The sequence below is a fragment of the Pseudonaja textilis genome, chromosome 1 (genome assembly GCF_049901715.1).
Source record: "Pseudonaja textilis isolate UNSWEBS1 chromosome 1, rPseTex1.2, whole genome shotgun sequence".
Lineage (NCBI taxonomy): Eukaryota > Metazoa > Chordata > Lepidosauria > Squamata > Elapidae > Pseudonaja > Pseudonaja textilis.
The window spans coordinates 145887225-145907964 of NC_141990.1; the positions used below are offsets into that span (position 1 = coordinate 145887225).

The following is a 20740-nucleotide window of genomic DNA, read 5'->3' on the forward strand; positions in this document are numbered from 1 at the left end:
ATTATAGACACACTGAGAAAATTCAGTCTTGAAAGAATTAAAGAGCATCATTAGAATAACATCTTGTTTTTTTTCAACACCTCGGAACGATGATCATAGCCATTATGATTAAGGAGCACACAATTTCTGAAATATTATGTTTAGTTATAAATAAAAATGGTCCAAATTAATTGCCCGGATAAAGAGTATGAAGTATTAAAATACTAGGTAGAACTAACTATGGATGTAATGAAAGGGAGAGACTGGACACCTTGACATTGATAACTCAATGGCTGTATAAACAAGTCCCTTTGAGAAATTGGCAAACCAGAAGGAAAAAGAGCCATTAGTTTTAATAAGAATATCTCACTTTCCCCACTGAAAACTGCAGAGGGCGGGGGTATCGGATATGTAAAATAGACAAGGACAAATCTGCATAGCATTTTTGCTGTAGCAGTTAACTATAGCATGTTATTGTAGAGTAGTAATCATACTGTAGAGGAGTTTAAAAAGAATTCTTGAGGCATCCATCAGATAACATAAAATAGTTGTTTGGGATGTATCACACTAGGGCAAAATTGAATGCCACATAAGGAAAACTACATTTGTTGTTGAAGGGCATGCTGAAATAAATAATTATTTTATCGAAGAGGGATTTTCCCCTTCTAAAAATGCTCTTATTTTGTGCCTTTATGTAAGATCTCTTCTCCTCCCGCCCCCCCACCCCAATTAGATCTATGGGTTATAACTGAATCTTGGGATGGCAGACAAGGCTCACAGATACTTTGACAGGTTAGAGGAAAGAGTGTATTTGGGGAGGTTGCAAGATCTATGTAAATTGAGTTTTCAAAGTGGAGCACACCAAGGAGCGTAGCTAATAGTTTGCTGACCCTCAGATCAAAATGCGGATGCAACCCAATTGACTGTGGTTGATTCCATGAGCCCTGACTCAGTGCAATGGTTGAGCAGGAACTTTGCATGGAAAGATCGGCAAGTTCCTCTGAGTTGTTTTCCCCCCCCCCCCTTCCATATGGGTGGCACACTGGATCCCACAGATAGGTGCCTTTTCTAAAAGGAGTAGCGATGGCAGTTGATAAGCCCTAATATAAGCCCTAATATATATATATATATATATGCATTCCCTATTGCTCGTGGGGGGGGAGAGAAAAGAAAGCAACTCGTGACTTGAAATGATCGCATAATGCGCTTAAATTTAAAAAAAAAACCACACAATTTTTGGCATCGCGCGGCTCTTGCAAACGAGATCGGTAGGGCAAACAGGAACTCTGAGGAGAAAAGCGGGACACCGGCCACCCTCTCGGTTACCGAGACCGATCCGATCTCCTTGAACGAAGAGAAAAATCATTTCCAAAACGAGCCGCTGGTTTTTGTGTATTCCGGGGCTCTCCACCCTTAAAAAAAAGCCAGGCTTCCCATAAGGCGGTGAGGCGGCCCGCGGGCGGGTCCCTCCTCGCTTAGGCACACTGTCGGGAAAAGGCCGGTCCATTGAAGGCGGCGGGCTTCAAGGAGGGCGCATGCTCTGCAGAGGCGGCGCCCTCGGCCAGCAGGTGGTGCTGCCCGCTTGAGTCGCTCGCCTGCGCCCTGAGCGCGGAGAAAAGTTGGGGGAGAGAGAGAGAGAAAGAGAGAGAGAGAGAAAACCGGGGAAGGAGGAAGAGGGCGGCAGCGCGGTTTGCATTTGCCAGAGCAGCGAGGAGCGCCTCGGCAGCGCGCGCGCCTGTGTGTGTGTGTGTGTGTATGCATGTAGGGGGGTGCATGCATGAATGCATGCATGCATGCATGCAGGCGTGTGTTCCCCCTTCTGTATTTCTCTATAGGATGTACTCTTTGCTGTAGGCACGCGTCTGGCTCGCCCTTGCCTTGCAAGAAGCGCTTGGCACGAGTAGCAGCTGCCGCTGCTTCTCATCCCTTTCCCCCTCCGGTCTAAGCGATCCGGGCGGCTCCTGCGACAAGGCACTCGCGCCTTTCCCGCCTGCCCCTTTTTCCTTCCCTTCTCCGGGTGGGAAAGCCTCGATGTGCTGCCGCCAATGGCTGGGCCACAGCCAGGAGTCCACGCTCTCCAGCTCCAGCCGGTCCGGGTTTCGGCCAGCCTCAAGAAGGGCTCCACCTTCGTCAAGTGGGAAGACGTAAGTTTGCGGAGCTCTGCCACCTACCCTTTCCCTCCCCCTCTCCGTCCTTCTCTGCCTCCCTCTCTCCTTTCCTTCCCACCCCTTCCAGCTTTACTTTCCCCTTCCACGGGGTTGGAGAGCGAGGGGCGCGATGCGACGAGCAGAGCTGATGGATGGGCTGGCACTGCACCATGTGCCGGGAGATGCGTTTAGTCAGCGGGCGCGCTGCCCCGGGAAAAGGGGGGCGAGGGCATCGGGGTGTGTGGGAAGAAGTAACACAACCAGCATCAAAGAAGAGATTGCGCGGAGCCCGGCCAAGTTTCACCTGCTTTTGGGGCCAGAGCCGGATTGTCCTTTGCCCGCAAGCCCAGCCAGAGAGCATAGGGTTGGTATGCGGAATATTGAACAATTCTGAGTGTCCAGTTAGGAGATTTCCTGCGAGCAGGACGGGCGGCACCATTTAAAGGTGGCTCCGGCATCCTAAGGCCGCATCTTGTGTCCCTCAGTTCCAAATAGTTTAATGGGGCCCATTCGGGCTGTGGGTCAGATCATAAACTACTTGTTGTGTGGGGTGGGAGCCATGAGGCTTTGAGTGGAGGGGCGAGCCTTCATGCTGGCAAATGGGCAGAGAGGAGGTAAAATGGGAAGTGTAGGTGCTGCCGGGTTTAAAGTTGGGAAAGGAGCAGGAAGATGGAGCTTGCTAATCCCCCCCCCCCCTGCACTGTAACATTGGAAAAGCTAGAGCATTGGTTCCTGACAAGTTACCCATAGCAACAAGCGACTCGTGCATTTATGTGGATTTAGACAAGCCGCTGAAGAAAAACATGCACAGTATGTGTGCTTGTGTGGATGTGTACTGGAGGGGTGGGGGAAGCATAAAGGGGTAAATGAAATTTGGAATTGGGGAAATAAACGACTCCACCAAAGTGGCCGATATACCAGTAGTGTTTATTCTTTGGTTTGAAATATTTTTACAGTTTTCAACCATCAACTAGATGCTGTTTCACAGACCCTTCTTCATATGATGAATCTGCTGGATTCACATTTTTTTTTCCTACAGCATAATGATCAATTAATAGGTGCATGCTCTGCTGTTAATGCATTTGAAATTTTATCCCTTTGCATAAGCAAAAAAGACATTACTGGTCCCAACAGACACTCTTATAGTCTGAAAAGGGCAATAGAAAAAAATAAATGGATAATGGGGTAAGGAGAAGAGAGAAGAGTGATTGAAGTTAGACAAAAAAGACTCAAAAATTAAATGAGATTTTCTTTTTGTCTCTTTACCATTGTCTTGTTGAGGGCAATTAAAACAAAGATGAGAGTTAGTTTTCTAAGAAGAGGCTTTTTGCATCTTACTTTCTGGAAGGCTTAACAGCAACAGGACACATTTGATTTCAAGAGACTTAATATTCGAGTGTGAATTTCTTTCTCACCTTATATAGTACTTGTGATCCTTCTGTAACAGGTGTAGGACCTGCGCTTTTGCTCTCATGAAAGCTGTCACACTCGGCGTATGTTTTATTACTTTGGTCAGAGTCTAGCTGAATGTTCCAATATACAGTAAAGATGTATACTGTCTTACTCATAGAAAACAAGGTTGTTAAAAAGCTTAATTCATTTGGTCCTTAAAAGTTTGGTACTGGTAGTTCTACAGAAAGCAAACTATCACACTTTTTTCATTGGCTAAGAATGAAATGGCAAGAAAAGACAGAAAAGCACAGATAAATATTTTTGTTGTAGAAAAGTGCATAAGCCATTGTGAAAGAATCCCAGTGTTTATTAAATATAAAACGGCTTATAGGTGAAATCTCAGTGGTTTGGTTTTTTGTACTCTTTCTTCAGCCCAAGTAATGCAAGTACTCCTCTTGCTGAGCTTCCCCAATTTATGTTTCTTGTGTTGATCGTGTATCGGGTGTCAATCAGATCTAATTATTGGGCTGTTTACTTAGTGAAACCCGCTTTTTCATGAACTCTGCATGTTACATTCAGTTAATATTCACCATGTAAAGTTTTGCCACAAAGCTACTTTTTTCTGAATACTATGTCTTTTGAATATGGATTTATAAATAGTTATTGCCAGGAGAACAGATAGCAATAAATAAATTGTTAATTTCTAATTGAAATGCTTAGGCAACAGGTTTCTTACCTGTATTCATTTTCATGTCTATCACTGGAATTTTCTGCTTTTAATACCAGCATAAGTACATTCATTTCTTCCAGCAGAAAATGACATAAATATGCTGTTCCTTCTACTGTGGTTGATAGATAACACAAAACAATAGTTGGGTACAAATAACAGTTAAGAAGCTTAAGAAAAAAATTCCTTTGGGGTCTTTTAGCACTGATATGTTCTTTTAAGGGTTAGGATTAGAGACTTTTTTAAACAGATACCTAAGTATAGCAAATTACACTGTACAAAGTTGCATTTTAAAATATTTAAACGTGAAGGTGTTTTGCTTTAAAAAATTGTTGGAGAAGTTTATCTCACTAGAAATATTACAAGTTGTGGGTACAGGATAAAGTCAGTGGCGATCTGTAAAAGAGAATATCTGTTGCTCACCATAGTCAGCTTGCAGGAGAGATGTTTTTTTGAAGAAAATGTGAAAAAACAATTAGCCTTTGTCGGAGTCAGCCTGTTAGTTTCCCTGTAAGCAGGAGATAGCTTTCTGAGGTTGGGTATGCATTTCTCATCTGGCACTGATTTCATAATAATAACAGCAAATTTCTCTCTCAATCCCCAAATTAGGAAGCTGAAATTAAGAGAATTTATGGAAACCAGGATATTTAATATTTTTTTGTAAGGAAGAAAATGAATAGATTTCTGCTACTAAACTGATGCGGTTCAGTTCCGAATTTGCTCAGAGACACCCTAGAAAATTATTTTGCGCATTCCACATTATGATGATCTCTGGTTCTAAATAAAACATATTGTTTAAAGAAGTCCACTACTAATCCAACGATTAACTGCAGCATATTTATTAATGTAAGAATTGGAAAGATTGGAATGATAATGATGAAAAATTCTCATAGATATCCAGGCTTCTTTTGAGAATTAGGGCTGTGAAATATTTTCTTGCCAAGTAAATAGAAGCCACATGCTAGATTGTTAAGGCAGGAGCCTTCTAGATTAACAGACTCTATGAAGGTATTATTTATTAAAGCAATTTACCTTTAATTATAACTACATAAACTTCAGAGTATGGAGATTTGCCAAGTTATTCTATATGCATAGCATCATCTAAGCAATTAAGTTGTGTAAAGCTACAAGACTTACAGACTTAAATATATTTAGATCAAGCCTTCTATGGAAATTCCTTTCAAAAATTCTTCAGACAGCTGCTTAGTCACAATTTACAACAACATGTCATAGGCTACTTGGTTCTTTGAAAACACCATGCCTAAATTACTTTACCTCATTCAATCTATTTTCTTGGCAAAACATCAGGCAACACAGAAGCTACGTTGATGTTGAATTTTGGGAGTGTTGCTTGTCTTTGTATAGTTAAAGAACAAATCCTGACCTCTAAATTTAGCTTGGGTTAAAAATGACCCTGGGAACTAGAAGGTGAATGGTTGCAAGATCTCATGTAATTTGATGTAATCTAATCCTAAAGCCAAGCTAGACATGCAGATAAGATAATTTCCCAGCCTCTGTTTTTGTGGGTTATGTAATTATAAGGACCAAGTGAGAACTGTAGACTTCGGTTATGCTGTTACTTTTCTGAAGCTGAGGGTCACATTTAAACTTTGAATAGTATGTCTTACGGGTTAAGACAAACAAAAAGCAGATTGAAGACAAAACTGAAATTTAACTTATTTAAAGTTAATTAAAAGTAAATACAGGCAATGCACTTATGCTTTGTGCATGTTCTCTTCATGTTTTTCTCTTCCATCATACAAATGTTGTCAATTGGTAATAGGTTTTGAAGAATCTTTAAGTACCACTTCAAAGTCTTTAGGGACTTTTAGATCACGAATTGTATGCTTCTAATTTGCTTCTTCTGTCCTTTTCACTAATTCAACTATGGGGAGAAAAAACACAGCTAGAAATATTCCATCTTTCTGTTAGTGAAGATAAATTTGTGAAAGGACTATGTATGTATGTTTGTATGTGTGTGTGTGTGTGTGTGTGTGTGTGTGTGTGTGTGTGTATAGTGTGTGTGTGGGGGAGAGATTGAGATTCCTGGGCTGTGATTCGAAATAAAATACATATGCATGCATACATTGTTCATTCATTCATTGATCACAAGTAATTTTGTGTGCCACTTCATTTGAGAAAATCTAAACAGCTTACAGGTACAATGAATCATATAGCACATAAAAATAGTGCAAATTATGAGTTATGAACATTCTAATTAATTTCATAAAATCATAAATACTAGTTCATTTACTCTTTAGGTAACTAATTGTCAGACTCATAATTCCCAAACACTTCCTTTAGTAATCAGGCTTTTAATAATTTTCTGTTAAAAGATTTATCCTTGGTTCTGTTCAGTAGTTTAGTAGCAAGAGAAGATATACTTAAATAAAATAGAATGTATTTTTGACATAGTGTTATTGCTGAAATATTGACAAGACAAAATAGGAACTTAGAGTATCTGTCTTTTTGTTTGTCTTTCTAATGAAGTAGAAAATAAGTCATAAAAAACACAAACCACTTAGTGCTTGGGGAAAACACCATCAGTAAATGTTAAGTGTGTTTATAAAGAAGCTTTTTGAAATTAGTATAGCCATATATAAGGAACTATATGTTCTGACCCAAACCCTTTTCCAATAAAACAAACACGAACCAAAGGGAAACCTTTTTAAATGGTTCTTATGAATCCCTGGTTAAAAGGCTGCTGCAAACTAATTAACTTTGATAAGCACAAGCCTCACCAAAACTGCCAAGAATAACAAATAAGAAATAGTTCACAACACAAGAGTCTTCAAATACCGACTTAAGATACTGCAATGTCTCGGAGGCTGAGTTTCAAAATGTCTTTGTTTCCTACAAAGAACATTCGCTTCACAGCTGCCTTTTATCTTCTTGAAGGAGGGGCCATTACCTTGCAGCCTTACTCCCGAGTTGCCCGTGCTGCTGCAACTGCTCTTTCCTGTGAGCAACTCTACCCACATGCACACTTGGCACAGGTTCCTCGGGAACCTCCTCATCGCTGCTGCCAGCCCCCACAATCTTTGAAGGCAGCAATCTACTCCCTAATGGTCCTGGCCCCTCATCTGAGTCCTCGCTCTCCTCAGCCATCCGTACCCGCTGCCAGCTAACCACAACACTGTACTGAAAGGAACCAGTCTCAGTTCAGATTTCACAGCTAAATTTAAATTGCTGAAATAAGAAACAAGGGATGTGTTGGGTATGGGAAGAATAAGATGGATCAGAAACTACAAACATTTAAATTGATTGAAAATGTCAGGTGGGACTAGAATCCATTTACTACATTTGCTCCCAAAGGATCTGTGCTAACATTCAATGAACACATGAATGAATATTTGAAAATAAAATAGTCCCCTGAAATTGAAGCATCTTACAAATTTTAATACATTTCTCTATATATTTTGGAACACGAGCCACTATGAGATAGTAATTATGTTGAAATAGAATTGAGGAGAGATACAGATTCAAGTCCCCACTTGCCCATAATTCCCACCATGGTGTTTGGTGCCAATCGAGACTACTCGGATCCAATAATCATAGGTTGAGGGGAGAATAAAGCATGTTTACATTGCTAGGTAAGAGTGAAGTTTGGAATGTGCGTGTCTTACACACAAGGCTTTTCATCCAATTTCAAAGCTTCTGTTCAAGAGATCAGTGTCAGGATTCCGGCAGATACCCCAAGTGCTGGGGTTTGCAAACTTCTACTGGCATGTCATCCCCTCCTCTGCGAGGATTGCCAAACCCACGAAGGACCTTCTAAAGCCATGATGGCGAACCTATGGCACACATGCCACAGGTGGCACACAGAGCTATTTGTGCGGGCTCGTGAGCCCCAGCCAAACTTACCTGCACTGCACTTGAGCGCCCCTCCCAGCTGATTTTTGGCCTGTTTGAGGCCTTTTTCAGCCTCCCAGAGGCTCAAGGGAAGCCTCTGCAGCCTCTGGAGGCCGAAAAACAGGCCCGTTTCATCACTTCCTATATTTCCAGAAATACTAGGAGTGATGAAATGGGGCCATTGTTTGACCTCCAAAGGCTGCAGAGGCTTCCCTCGAGCCTCTGCGAGGCCGAAAATCAGCTGGGAGGTGCGCAGTGCAGGTAAGGGGGTGGCTGGTGGGATCGCACGCACATGCACAGGGAGCAGGGGGGCCACGCACATTGCCTTTTGGGTGTTGGCACATGAGCATGCGCCCACAAGCATACAAGCAATTTTCGGCACAGGAGCCCAAAAGGTTAGCCACCACTGTTCTAAAGAAAGGGAGTACAGAAACGAAACCCCACCCAGGACAACCCCTACAGTGGGACCTAACCTGCCAAAAATCATTTGAAACGTTGAAAGAATTGTTTGCAAAAGAACCGGTGCTGAAGCATCGTGACCCCGAACAACCCTTCGTTGTTAAAGCAGATGGCAGTGACCTGGCAGTGGGAGCAGTGCTCAACGAACCACCCTGATTCAGGGGGAAATTGATGGGAGTTCAGAAGTGAGGTAAGGAGAGATCTTTTTATCGCAAGTGGTCAGAGTGAATGATATGAAAAAAAACAAGGGATAATAGAAAAGCTGTGGCTACATCTGTTCTTTGCTTCCATCCCGTACTACTTGTGATCCCTAACAAATTGGGTTCTTGATGTTAAAATGGTCACCCATCCTAGAGCAGAGGCCTAACACTCGACTAACCAAGTGTGTCACATTAGTCCAAGGGCTTCTTCAAGGTATCAAACTATTTCTTTATGGGGCAAATGATTTTATCCCAAATTTTATTTATTTATTTATCTATCTATTTATTTATTTGATTTAAGGTAGTCCTCAACTTACGACCACAATTGAGCCCAACATTGATGTTGCTAAGTGAGACATGTGAGTTTTGTCCCATTTTATGACTTTTCTTGCCTCGTGGTATAACTGGAACAATCTGGAACTGAACATTCTCAAAACCGTAGAAATGGTGGTAGACTTCAGAAGAAATCCTCCCATACTACCACCTCTTACAATATTAGAAAACACAGTATCAACAGTAGAGATTTCTAGGTTCTACTCTATCACATGACCTAAAATGGACACCTAACATCAAAAACGTCATCAAAAAACCACAACAAAGAATGTTCTTTCTGTGCCAACTCAGAAAGCTCAAACTGCCCAAGGAGCTGCTGATACAGTTCTACAGAGGAATCATTGAGTCTTTCATCTGTACCTCTATAACTGTCAGGCTTGGTTCTGCAACCCAACAGGACAGACACAGACTCCAGAGGATAATTAGGACTGCAGAAAAAACAATTACTACCAACCTGCCTTCCATCGAGGACCTGTATACTACAAGAGTCAAAAAGAGGGCTCTGAAAATATTTACAGACCCCTTACATCCCGGACATAAACTGTTTCAACTCCTTCCCTCAAAACGATGCTATAGAGCACTGCACACCAGAACAACTAGACACGAGAACAGTTTTTTCCCGAATGCCTGCTAAACAAATAATTCCCTCAACACTGTCCAACTATTTACAAACTCTGCACTACTATGACTATTAATCTTCTTATCACTCCTAATCACTCATCCCCTCCCACTTGTGACTGTATGACTGTAACTTTGTCACTTGTATCCTTACGATCTATATTGATCGTTTCCTAGTATGATTTGATTGCTTATTCTACTCTATGACTATCATTAAGTGTTGTACCTTATAATTCTTGACTCTTGACGAATGTATCTTTTCTTTTATGTACACTGAGAGCATTTCTTGTGTGTCCAACCACACTTGGACAATAAAGAATTCTATTCTATATTTGTTAAGTGAATCACTGCAGTTCATAAGTTAGTAACCTAGTTAAGTGAATCTGGTTTCCCCATTGACTTGTCAGAAGGTTGCAAAGGGGGACTGCGTGACCCCAGGACACTGGCCACCATTCTAAATGTGAATCAGTTCTCAAGCATCCGAATGTGAATCACATGACCATGGGGATGCTGGTCATAAATGTGAATAATGGTCATCAGTCAATTTTTTCCAGTGCTGTTGTAACTTCGAAAGGTCACTAAATGAACTGTTGTAAGTTGAGGACTATCTGCATATATAGCTGCCCATCTCACCTTTACAGGACTCTGGGTGGATCACAATAAAGCAAAATAAGACAATATAAAGACAAAATCGAAACACATACAGCACCACCAGGCATAATCTAATTATTGTCCACACAACCAGGAACTGGATTCTAATCCAAAACTCCAGTGCTACATTTACTTTCAATTTACTTTCCAGTCCAGTGCATTCAGGTGATTGCACATATTTACTTATGAGCCACAGTGGCACAGTGGTTAGAATGCAGTACTGCAGGCTACTTCAGCTGCCTGCAATTTGGCAGTTTGAATCTCACCAGGCTCAAGGTTGACTCAGCCTTCCATCCTTCCGAGGTGGGTAAAATGAGGACCCAGATTGTCGGGGGCAATATGCTGACTCTGTAAACCCACCTAGAGAGCACTGTAAAAGCACCGTGAAGTGGTATATAAGTCTAAGTGCTATTGCTATTGCTACTTATTAGATTCCTATCTTGCCTTTCTTCTAGCAGCTGAAAGCAGCATAGGTAGCATTCCATCCTTCACTTTTTCCCTCTTATAACGACTGTGTGAACGGGGTTGGACCAGAGATGGTATTCAGCAGGTTCTGACCAGTTCTGGAACACTGGTAGCGGAAATTTTGAGTAGTTCGGAGAACTGGCAAATCCCACCTCTGACTGGAGATTTTACAGTATCCTTTCCCTGCCATGCCCACCAAGCCACACCCATAGAGCCGGTAGTAAAAAAAATTGAATCCCACCACTGGGTTGGATTAAGGAAGATGAGTGGCCCAAAGTCACCCAGTGAATTTTCATGGCCCAGAGTGGCATTCAATCTGGATCTCCTTGCTCCTCGTTCTGTTCTCTTTAACCACCACATTGGCTCCCCAAAGAAAGTAGAAGAAAATCAAACTGCAATTTGAAGGTGAGCAACCCATTGGCATCAAAATAATCCAGTACTTAATTACATCTATGACAAAACAAGAATGCAGAGAAAAAGCAGGATCAGCCAGTCAAGGAACCATTTTGTTCTTCATTTTCATCAATCAGTCTCTTCTCTAAGAGAAACAATATAATTTCAAGACTCGGCCATCTAACTTAAATGCGATATGATATCCAGGTACTTGGTAGAAAAACGTAAATACACTGGCTATGATTCGGCCCTTTTGCACATAAACATTTAATTGCCTAAACGGTTTTCTCCATAGACTTATCAGTTTTGCTTACTACAGCTTCTCGATGCTAAGGAAATTGATTCCTAATATATTAATATACACATTGAAGGTGCACCATTGTGCCCAAAGATACAAATCGTTGGCATGCCTTTTCGGTGCCCTTTCCCGGTCCTTGTGATTCATTGTGATACCTTCCAGTGGCATTAAATCTAGTACTTCTGGTACTTTCCAATTTAATGAACTCTGCCAATATGTGACCCAGAAAACATTGGCACTTTTGACAACCAAATTGAAAATTGCTTCAAATCTGTTCTTACTTTAATCAATTGTGGGTTTTGTTTTGGTTTTGGTGGTGGTGGTTTTAAAAAGATGTGTTAATTTTAATTAACATAATCACTTCAGTTAATTATTAATATTTATTCAAGTGTTTGAATGAATAGGCAAGCTTATGCCTTCCAAACTTAGAGACAGATAAAAAAATGCTTGTTGTTTTCATCTTCTTTTACAGCTAAGTTTTTTTCTAAAAGGTTTTGATATTATTTGGTATCATTTCACTTATCACAACAGTTGCTGCTATTGAATTTTCACTAAACCTGGAAAAAGAAAAAGATGCTTGACAAATTTGTTAATGAAGTCATCCAGGTAACGTCTACACAATTGAATCATGGCAACTGGACTTATTCTTTGTTTGTTTGAGTCAATATTGCAATGATTCAGTTTTCTAGACAACTTTGCTAGAATGATTGAGAATCTTCATTGACATATTGCTACACGCTTTGGGGAAGCAACCCTGAGGTTGGTGCAGAAGTGTTAGTACATTCTAATGACTGAATCAACCAACACACACAGTCTGAAAAAGCTAGTTGAATGAGCAACGCAATGTCTCACACCAACAAAAAATAAGTCTAGTTGCCTTGATTCTAATTTTTAGATGCTTGGCAAATGTTGCCAAGCTGCAGAACTTTTTCCTCTCACTCCTCACCCATCCAGTGATTTTCATTGTATTTTTTTCAGGACCCATAAACATACTCCTGGGAACACTAATAATTTGCTAAATAAGGAATGGGTTTTTCTTTTATAAATACAGATTCTCCCATTTGTCTTGGAAAATGCTTTATTTTTTCCACAAATAGTTTTTAGATCCTGAAGTCATTAAAGCTGCTAATCCTACCATTGACGTCATTAATACACAGCCAATTTACTAAGTGATGTCCAAAGATTATTTTTGACTTGACTTCTTATGATACACATCAAAAGAACACTGCATGGGATTGGACAGCAGCACTTCTCTTTTATTTAGTTTCTCAGTGCTGTTAATATCACTAACCCATATCAAATTGTGTATTAAAATAGTTTCTGCAGTTTTCTGGAGAATAATCCTTTTGTCAGTTGAAGCCTGGAGAGGATGCAATGCCAACAGAAAGTCTCTGTTCTTTTGGTAGACATGGTGTCCAACAAGATGGGAAGGGTGTGGTATAATGCAGTGGTCAATAAGGCACACAAATGGCTGTGCAGTGCAGTGTGCATTGAGAATGTGCAGTGACCATTGGATGTCTATGGAGATTCTCAGTCATCCAGGTCATGGTTGTCTCAAAAGTGCTTTTTTTTCAAGAGGCAACTAGACTTTCTGGTTTTTCTTTGAAGATACTTTGCTTCTCATCCAATGACCATTGGGGTTTCCAGTAAGTGTTAGAAGTAGCCAGGTGGCATACAGATCTCACAAGGAAATCAATTGAGATGCCTTCCATATCATTCCTACCAGATTTGGGCCTAGACCACCGTCATGCACAGGGCTGGTGGATTCTCCTACTGCTTCTCTTATACTGTGTGACCTTCCCTCCATCTGGGTTGTCTTTAAGAGTATGAAGGATCAAAATGATCATAGCTAGGAGCCAGGGCTGGGGACTCTTCCTCCTATCGCCATCATTACTGCAACTTCTCTGTCTTGTAGTTGCATAATGAGAAGCACAATCCATGTTTTGGTAGTGAGTTGCCAGGATCCACCACTTGGATGTGGGGTTAGCAGTGCAAGAAGACCTTGACTGACCTTGTCTGGAGATACAGCTGAAGGTACTACAATTCGGCACCAAATTTCTGTTGCCAGGTGAGACAGTTGTTAAGTGACTCCCCCCCCATTTTATGACCTTTCTTGCCATAGTTGTTAAGTGAATCACTGCAGTTGTTTAGTTAGTAACACAGTTATTAAGTGAATCTGGCTTCCGCATTGGTTGTCGGAAGGTCACAAAAGGTGATCACATGACCCCAGGACACTGTCATGATTATAAGTCAATTGCCAAGCACCTGCATTTTGACCACATGACCATAGGGATGCTGCAATAGTTGTAAGTGTGAAAAAATGGTCATAAGTCACTTTTTTGGGGGGTGTCGTTGCAACTTGAAACGGTCATTAAAAGAACTGGTGTAAGTTGAGGACTACCTGTAACAAAGGAGGACCTGCAGCTGGAGGAGATGTAACCTTCCAATGGCTGGACCTGCCTGGAGCTATGAGTTGAAGATCCCTGTCCATCTTTCTTGTTAACTTATGGGAATACAGGCAAGTTTGCTGCCCTACTTTTGACCACTGCTGTCATGCTAAGTGAGGGATGTGTTGTCTGCCCTGAATGATTTGGAGGGCTGCGTACAGTCTGTGGCATCTCTGTCCTAGAAGAAAAGTGAGACTAAAAAGTCTTAAATATATTTTAAAATATAATCATATTATACATTTGCATCTGGCAGAACTCACGGTCTAAACCTAATGTACAAATGGCAATACTACTTATTCCTTTATGGAAACAGGCAACATTCCCTGCCACTTTAGTTCAAGTTGTACTTGAAAGGCATTCCAAATGCCTCCAACGTTCTGCATATTCAGTGGATGTTATGCCTGGATTTTGGCTAGGTTCATATATTGAGCTAAATCATAAATCGTGACTTACCCTAATAGCTGGGTTCACTGAATATGCTAATTCGTGACAAAGCAGGCCTCAATGAAATGTCATGCTATTCCATGACAATGCAAGCCTCCTGGTATGCAAATCCTTATGAAATATGCTAGAATCAATCTGTTTTGACATTCAGTAAGAAGGCCTTCCTATGAGGAACTCTACTCAAGGGGAGGAATTGGTGAGCTGTTGGTTTTCTCAGCAACCTTAACATGTAGTTCAGCAACATCTGGAGATTTGCAGCTACTCCATTTCTGCTTTAAGGCTAGTAAATAGTTTGCTACTTCATGTGACAAACGTACTTCTCCTCTGCTCTCCCTTCCTTTCATAAGCAGGATGTGATGAAGGGCAGAATGAAGAATAGAAGCAGAAAAGACAGCAGTGTAGACTTCTTTGCTTACATGATTATCCCAAACTCCTTAAACATACTGGGCATGGATAGTCTGAAGAGAAAGACCAGGGGAGACATGATAGCGGTCTTCCAATATTTGAGGGGCTGCCCACAAGGAGGAAGGGATCAAACTATTTTCTAAAGCACCCAAAGGCCAGACAAGGAATAATGGATGGAAACTGAACAAGGAGAGATTTAACTTGGAAATTAGGAGAATCTTTGTGACAGTGAGAACAATCAACCAATTGAACAGCTTTCCCTCAGAAGTTGCGGGACCATCATCACTTGAGACTTTCAAGAAGAGATTGGACTGCCATTTGTCATAAATGGTGTAGGGGGGTTGGACTAGATGACCTACAAGGTCCCTTCCAACTCTGATTAACTGTTATCTGTTATACAGGATGCCATGCCTTGCGTCATTCATCACTTGTCTCTTCTTGCTCCCCTGTGGTTGACAGTTAATACCAGAGGGATTGTTATGATCAGAAGGAAGCCAGTGGGACCATTATTGCAAGAAAATAATAGTTTAGAAATAGCCTTCCCATTTTTATGCTTTCCAGGTGAGCTAGTTTTGACTACATTGAGAATTTATGTAATTATAAATGACATTATTTGTAGGGTACCAAGTTGGGAGATTTTCTTAGAAAACATACATGGGCAAACCAATACCGCTTATAATATCCACAGCGCATGGAGGAATGAACACCAGATTTAAACGAACAAGTTCTAAAACCCTGGGTCCTTGGGAATTAATTACTGTACATATCTGACTTGAAGCTGAGTAAACAGAAATGTCTAGTGTTTAAATAAAACCATGGAACTACGAAAACTTCAGTAGCATTACTGAGTTATTTATTTTCCTCTGGAACATAATGGGCAGGGGGAGAGTTGGAGAGGCATATGTCTGTAAATCCTCTGTATATATTGGCTGAGGTTGGTACAATCACTAATAATAATAATAATAATAATAATAATAATAATAATAATAATAATAATAATAATAATAATAATAATAATATAAAAAATCACAAAGTATAGGGACTTGCAAATTGAAGTTGAGTGACTTTGGAAAAAGAAATTGTGTGTTATCCCAATTGTAATTGGAGCCTTTGGAGGAATACCTAAAGGGCTGCCTCACTATTTGGAAATCCTGAATTTATCAGACTTGAATACCCTACTTGGAACAGCTTATATCCTCTGACGCTACCTGAACAGTTCCTAGGTCCTTGGTTAGGACTTGAGCTGTTGAGCTACCAACCAGCCCCAAAGGCTGTGAATCTCACTAAAGATTAACCAATAATAAAACTAATATACTACTACTACTACTACTACTACTACTACTACTACTACTACTACTACTAATAATAATAATAGCACTGATAGGAGCACTGATCGCACATTGGATTCATACATTTATGTGTGAATTCTAATATTTGGCTAACTATTAAGCTGGAAGTAATTTGGAAACTTGAGCTTAGTTTGCATTTTGTTTCACTATTGTGCCCTGTTAATTTTATCCATAATAGCTTATACACCAGTTGAATAAATTTAACTAATGGCTGTGCTAGAATAAACCATTGCTAATTCATTGAATATCCAATTTGGCATTGCTTCTAGTTGGCAGTTGAGTGATGAGCAGTGTCTCTTTCAGTGCTTTATAGCTCTGTTCTAATGTATGTCAGGTTAATGAGATCCACTGAACTAAGAAATTACTGTTAGGTAAGTATTATTGTAATTTTAATTATTATCTCTAAGATCTGCCTTCAAAAGAGGTCAAAATAGTATGGTATGCTGCCAGATAGATTCTAAGGATTTGTCAGCTGAGATACATGGAAATTATAAGATAATGTAAAATAAACTGAAGATGGGTTACTTTAGAAAACTCTTACCCACCACAGACATCCACATTTGTGCCCTTGGCTATATGTTACAGTATGAGAATAGAAGTTCAAAAAACTTGGAGGACATCAAATTATGAAATGTGATTGCTCAACCCTGTGCTTGGATCGTTTTTAATTGACTGCACTGGGTTTGAACTTGATGCCTTACTGTTTTATCTATATTATGGTACTTGGCTCTACTTATTTTTGAAACAAATAGTGGGGAGTCTCCTGTATACATTCCTTGATTTGATTGTTTCCCTACATATTACCTAGCAATTGTGCTAGAACATATACAAACTTTCCTACTTCAAATAGCCTTACCTTTTATATTTCGCCTCTTTGATTATGTCAGTCTATGGTATTAACTGGCTTGTTTTAAGTTAGTAGAGCTGCTAAGTTAGTGCATTGGTTAATGTGTGCTAAAATGATAAGCACTCGAGTAAAGAGGCTTTTAGCAAACCTCTGCAAGAAGAGATGGGTATCAAGTAGATCCTTATAGAACGGTGCTAACCAGAATAGCATCGTTAGTAATAATTAGATCAAGGCTCAAATTCTGAAGCTTCTTCAGGAATGGTACTTAAAGAGATTTCTTGGTATATTTATACTTATTGACCCTCTTTTTTTGTCCTTGTTTCTCTTATTTAGAATACTGTGATGAATTTAAACATATATAAAAAAGATAAAGTGTCTAGCAGCTTTATATTTATAAGAGCCATGGTGGCACAGAGGTTAGAATGCAGTATTGCAGGCCAGTTTGTTTGAGTGATGATTGCCAGCAGTTCAGCACATCGATCCTGACCGATTTAAGGTTACTCTGCCCTCCATTTTTCCAAGGTCAATAAAATGAGGACCTTGATTGTTGGGGGCAATATGTTGACTCTGTAAACCGCTTAGAGAGGGCTGTAAAGCACCGTGAAGTGGTATAAAAGTCTAGGTGCTATTGCTATTGCTATATTTAATTTTAGTTTTTGTTCTTCCTCTTCCAGAAGAAACTAATTTTTGTTTGATGGATTGAATATGTAATTGGCTTCTGAACCCAAGCTGCATGTGACCTTAAGTGTATCATTTCATTCCATATGTTTCTTCCCTTGAAATAATAATTGGATGGAGCCCTTAATAAATACTTGAACTATGATGTGAAAGTGGAAAGATTCAATACTAAAAAAAAACTTCAGGGTTTTCCTTGTTAAGAAAATATTCTCCCAACGAAGTAGAGATTTTATCTTTAAAAGTGCCATTGTAAGAAATTGAGTGAAAGAATTTTTGTTGGTAAAACCTAATTGGAGGTGTGCTAACAAGATAGTTTTCTCCGATAGTTTCAGTGGGTTGCCCAGTGGCCAGGTTCACCTACCACATAATATAATTCAGATAGGTTTTGCTTGCCACATTTTAATAACTAAGCCAGTTGTGCTATACCATTTTTTAAAAAAATGGTTAAATGTGTAATGAATGAAAACAAATATACATGTCTCAGAATAATACTGCAGGATCCAATCTGGGTCAGTCACTTGGGACAAGGAGTTTTGTCTTCCACATTTTTGGATTTGTGCACATCCATAGGGAGCTTGTGATGATCCGGAGTGTGGCACAAAAGCAACAAAGTCACAAAAGTAGGTAAAATCTCTTTAATACCTCCAACTTGGCCCCCAGTGTCCAGTTATCATTGGCTGGAGAAAAAACTCTCCCAAGAACACTCTTTAATGGAAAGAAATTCCATCCAAACCAAAGCAAATATAGATTATAAATAAAAAACCAACACAAACCACGCTGCAGCAATTAACGAGACAGGGCAGGATAAGAAATTGCAGACTTCCAAAAGATAATGAAACACACACAGTTAAGAGGATGCCAGAACCCAGAAAGGCCTCGACAAACAGAGATAATGCACGCTTTGCTTCCAGCAGCTTTGCTGTGCATAGTTTGCCTTTTTAAATGGTTTACTCAGCTGCAGCTAATGAAGGGGATTAGGGCCTTTTCCTCCCCCATAAACCACGTTGTTCCCTTCTCTGTTCTTCCCTGTGTGCCCTAGGATGAAGAGGGGGTGGCCCTGAGTCTTCCTCTGAATGCCCAGCCGAATTATGCCCTTCCCCAGTTTCTTCCACAGCCACCGGAGCCACACTCTCACTCCCTGTCAGCTGCTCAACCTCCTCAGAATCAGATTCCAACAGGGGCATGACAGAGCTTTTCTCTCTCCAGAATGTGAAAAATTCCCTGAGGAATTTGGAAGACTAAATCTCTAGTCCCAGTGACCAGCCCAGATTGGATCCTAAGCAAATAATATCTTAACTTGACAAATATAATTGTGTTATATTATTACATAGAAGCAGATGGGTTATTATTTTAGTGGTGGGGAATGACTTTGTGTTCCTCCCCAGGGATTGGATGATTGACTTGGTCTGTTTCATATTATCAAATAATTTTAATCCTCCTTTCCTAGCCAATATAGGTAATACTCAGACGTGGGCTGCTGGAGGTTCGCAGGAGTTTGGGAGAGCCCCTAGTTAAGATTCTGTATAGTTTGGAGAAGCCCCAAATCCCACTCCTGGTTGGCCCACCCCTCCCCTCCCAGGAGTCTCCACGTGGCCTGTTTTGTATGCAGGTAAGTACAGGCCATGTGCAGAGGCTCGGGGAGGGTGAAAAACGGGCCTCCCAGAAGTTTGGAAAGGCCAGAAATGGGCCTGTTTCTGGCTTCCAGAGAGCCTCTGGAGCCTGGGGAGGCTGTTTTCACCCTCCCGGAGGCTTGAGGAAAGCCTCCAGAGCCCAGGGAGAACACCACCACCCCGCCATGGTGCAGGAGGCTGACTAGGCCATGCCCACCATGGCCATGCTCACCCAGCAACCAGGCAGAGAACCTATTGCTAAAATTTTTGAAGCCCACCCCGATAATACTTGTATGATCAGATATTATGGGATTTGTAATCCAAATATATATGGACAGCATCATTTTAGAAAAGGATGAAATTGTTCCAATTTCTATAATAGCTCTTCACCCTAAATTTTCCTAAAATTTTATTGTTCAATACGTGAAGCATGGTGTACAAAAAAGAAGAGATTGCTCCCAGAATCTTTTGGGTCTTTGTGCTTTGGAGGCATACGAGAAGCCAATAAGTCTCTAATGCAGGGGTCCCCAAACTTGGCAACTTTAAGACTTGGGGATTTCAACCCCCAGAATTCTCCAGCTGCTGGAGCAACAAGCCTTAAAGTTGCCAAGTTTGGAGAACTCTGCTCTAAGGTAACAGGAAACTCAACATTGGATAAAAAAGCGTCCTGTCAGTCCTGTCAGTCCTGCAACTCCTTGACTAAACTTGGAGCTGAACTAAATGGAGATGGAGGTGGAGTTGAAATATTGACAAAGTGGATTAATTCAGATCAGCACAAAGTACCTGTTCATCAGGTAAAAGGTGGGCATTCTTTTGGTGATTAAGAGCTACATAGCGTTTGGTGGTGGCGTAGTGTGGGGGCTGCTGAGAACTGCAAACCAGAGGGCTGGGCTATTTTTTCTTTTTAATTGTGATATGTGTATTGTATAATTTAATAGCACAGTGTTTATCACTTTTCCAACTCATAGTAGCAGGAAAGACTGCCATTATTTTTCAGAAGTTGTGGTCATAAAAGGCTGTTTAAAATTTAAAAGTAAACTCTGAGGCCATATGCATATCTGGATAATGTCCAGATTATCTTCACAGGTTTTAGCCCTATTAAGAAAATTAAAAAAAAAAAAAACACATACATTTCCTCTTGAGCAGGCATAGAATAAGGTTGGCTGAGAAGCAAAATAAAATTGGGCCTGGTTAGTGCTTAAGGTAGGAGGCTTTCAAGGAATTTTAGGGGCATTGGCTAGGCTTGAAAGTTAAAAAAACAATTTGGAAGAGAGAAGTGACAGCTCCATGTTGCTGTTAAGAACATTTATCAAGTCATCAAACCTTATTTGAAGTTTCTATCTTTCTTTTGGTGAAGCCTCCTTGATTAAAGCTAGCTTCCAGATGTGCTGATAGTGACTCCCACAAGTCCAGCCAATTTTCATGGATTACCAGAGTAGTCTTCAA

The 20740-nt window shown here is 40.5% G+C and overlaps 1 protein-coding gene across 3 annotated transcripts in view; it reads left to right on the plus strand.

The window, feature by feature from the left end:
* Positions 1-1484: 1484 nt before the first annotated feature.
* The window catches only part of PLCB1 (phospholipase C beta 1), a 468720-nt gene continuing 449464 nt past the window's right edge, over positions 1485-20740 (plus strand). For all 3 annotated transcript variants that reach the window (XM_026710475.2, XM_026710474.2, XM_087918907.1), the window contains exon 1: positions 1485-2123. In XM_026710475.2, the coding sequence (XP_026566260.1) occupies positions 2025-2123 (99 nt within the window). In that variant the 5' untranslated portion in view covers positions 1485-2024. The remainder of the gene's footprint in view (positions 2124-20740) is intronic.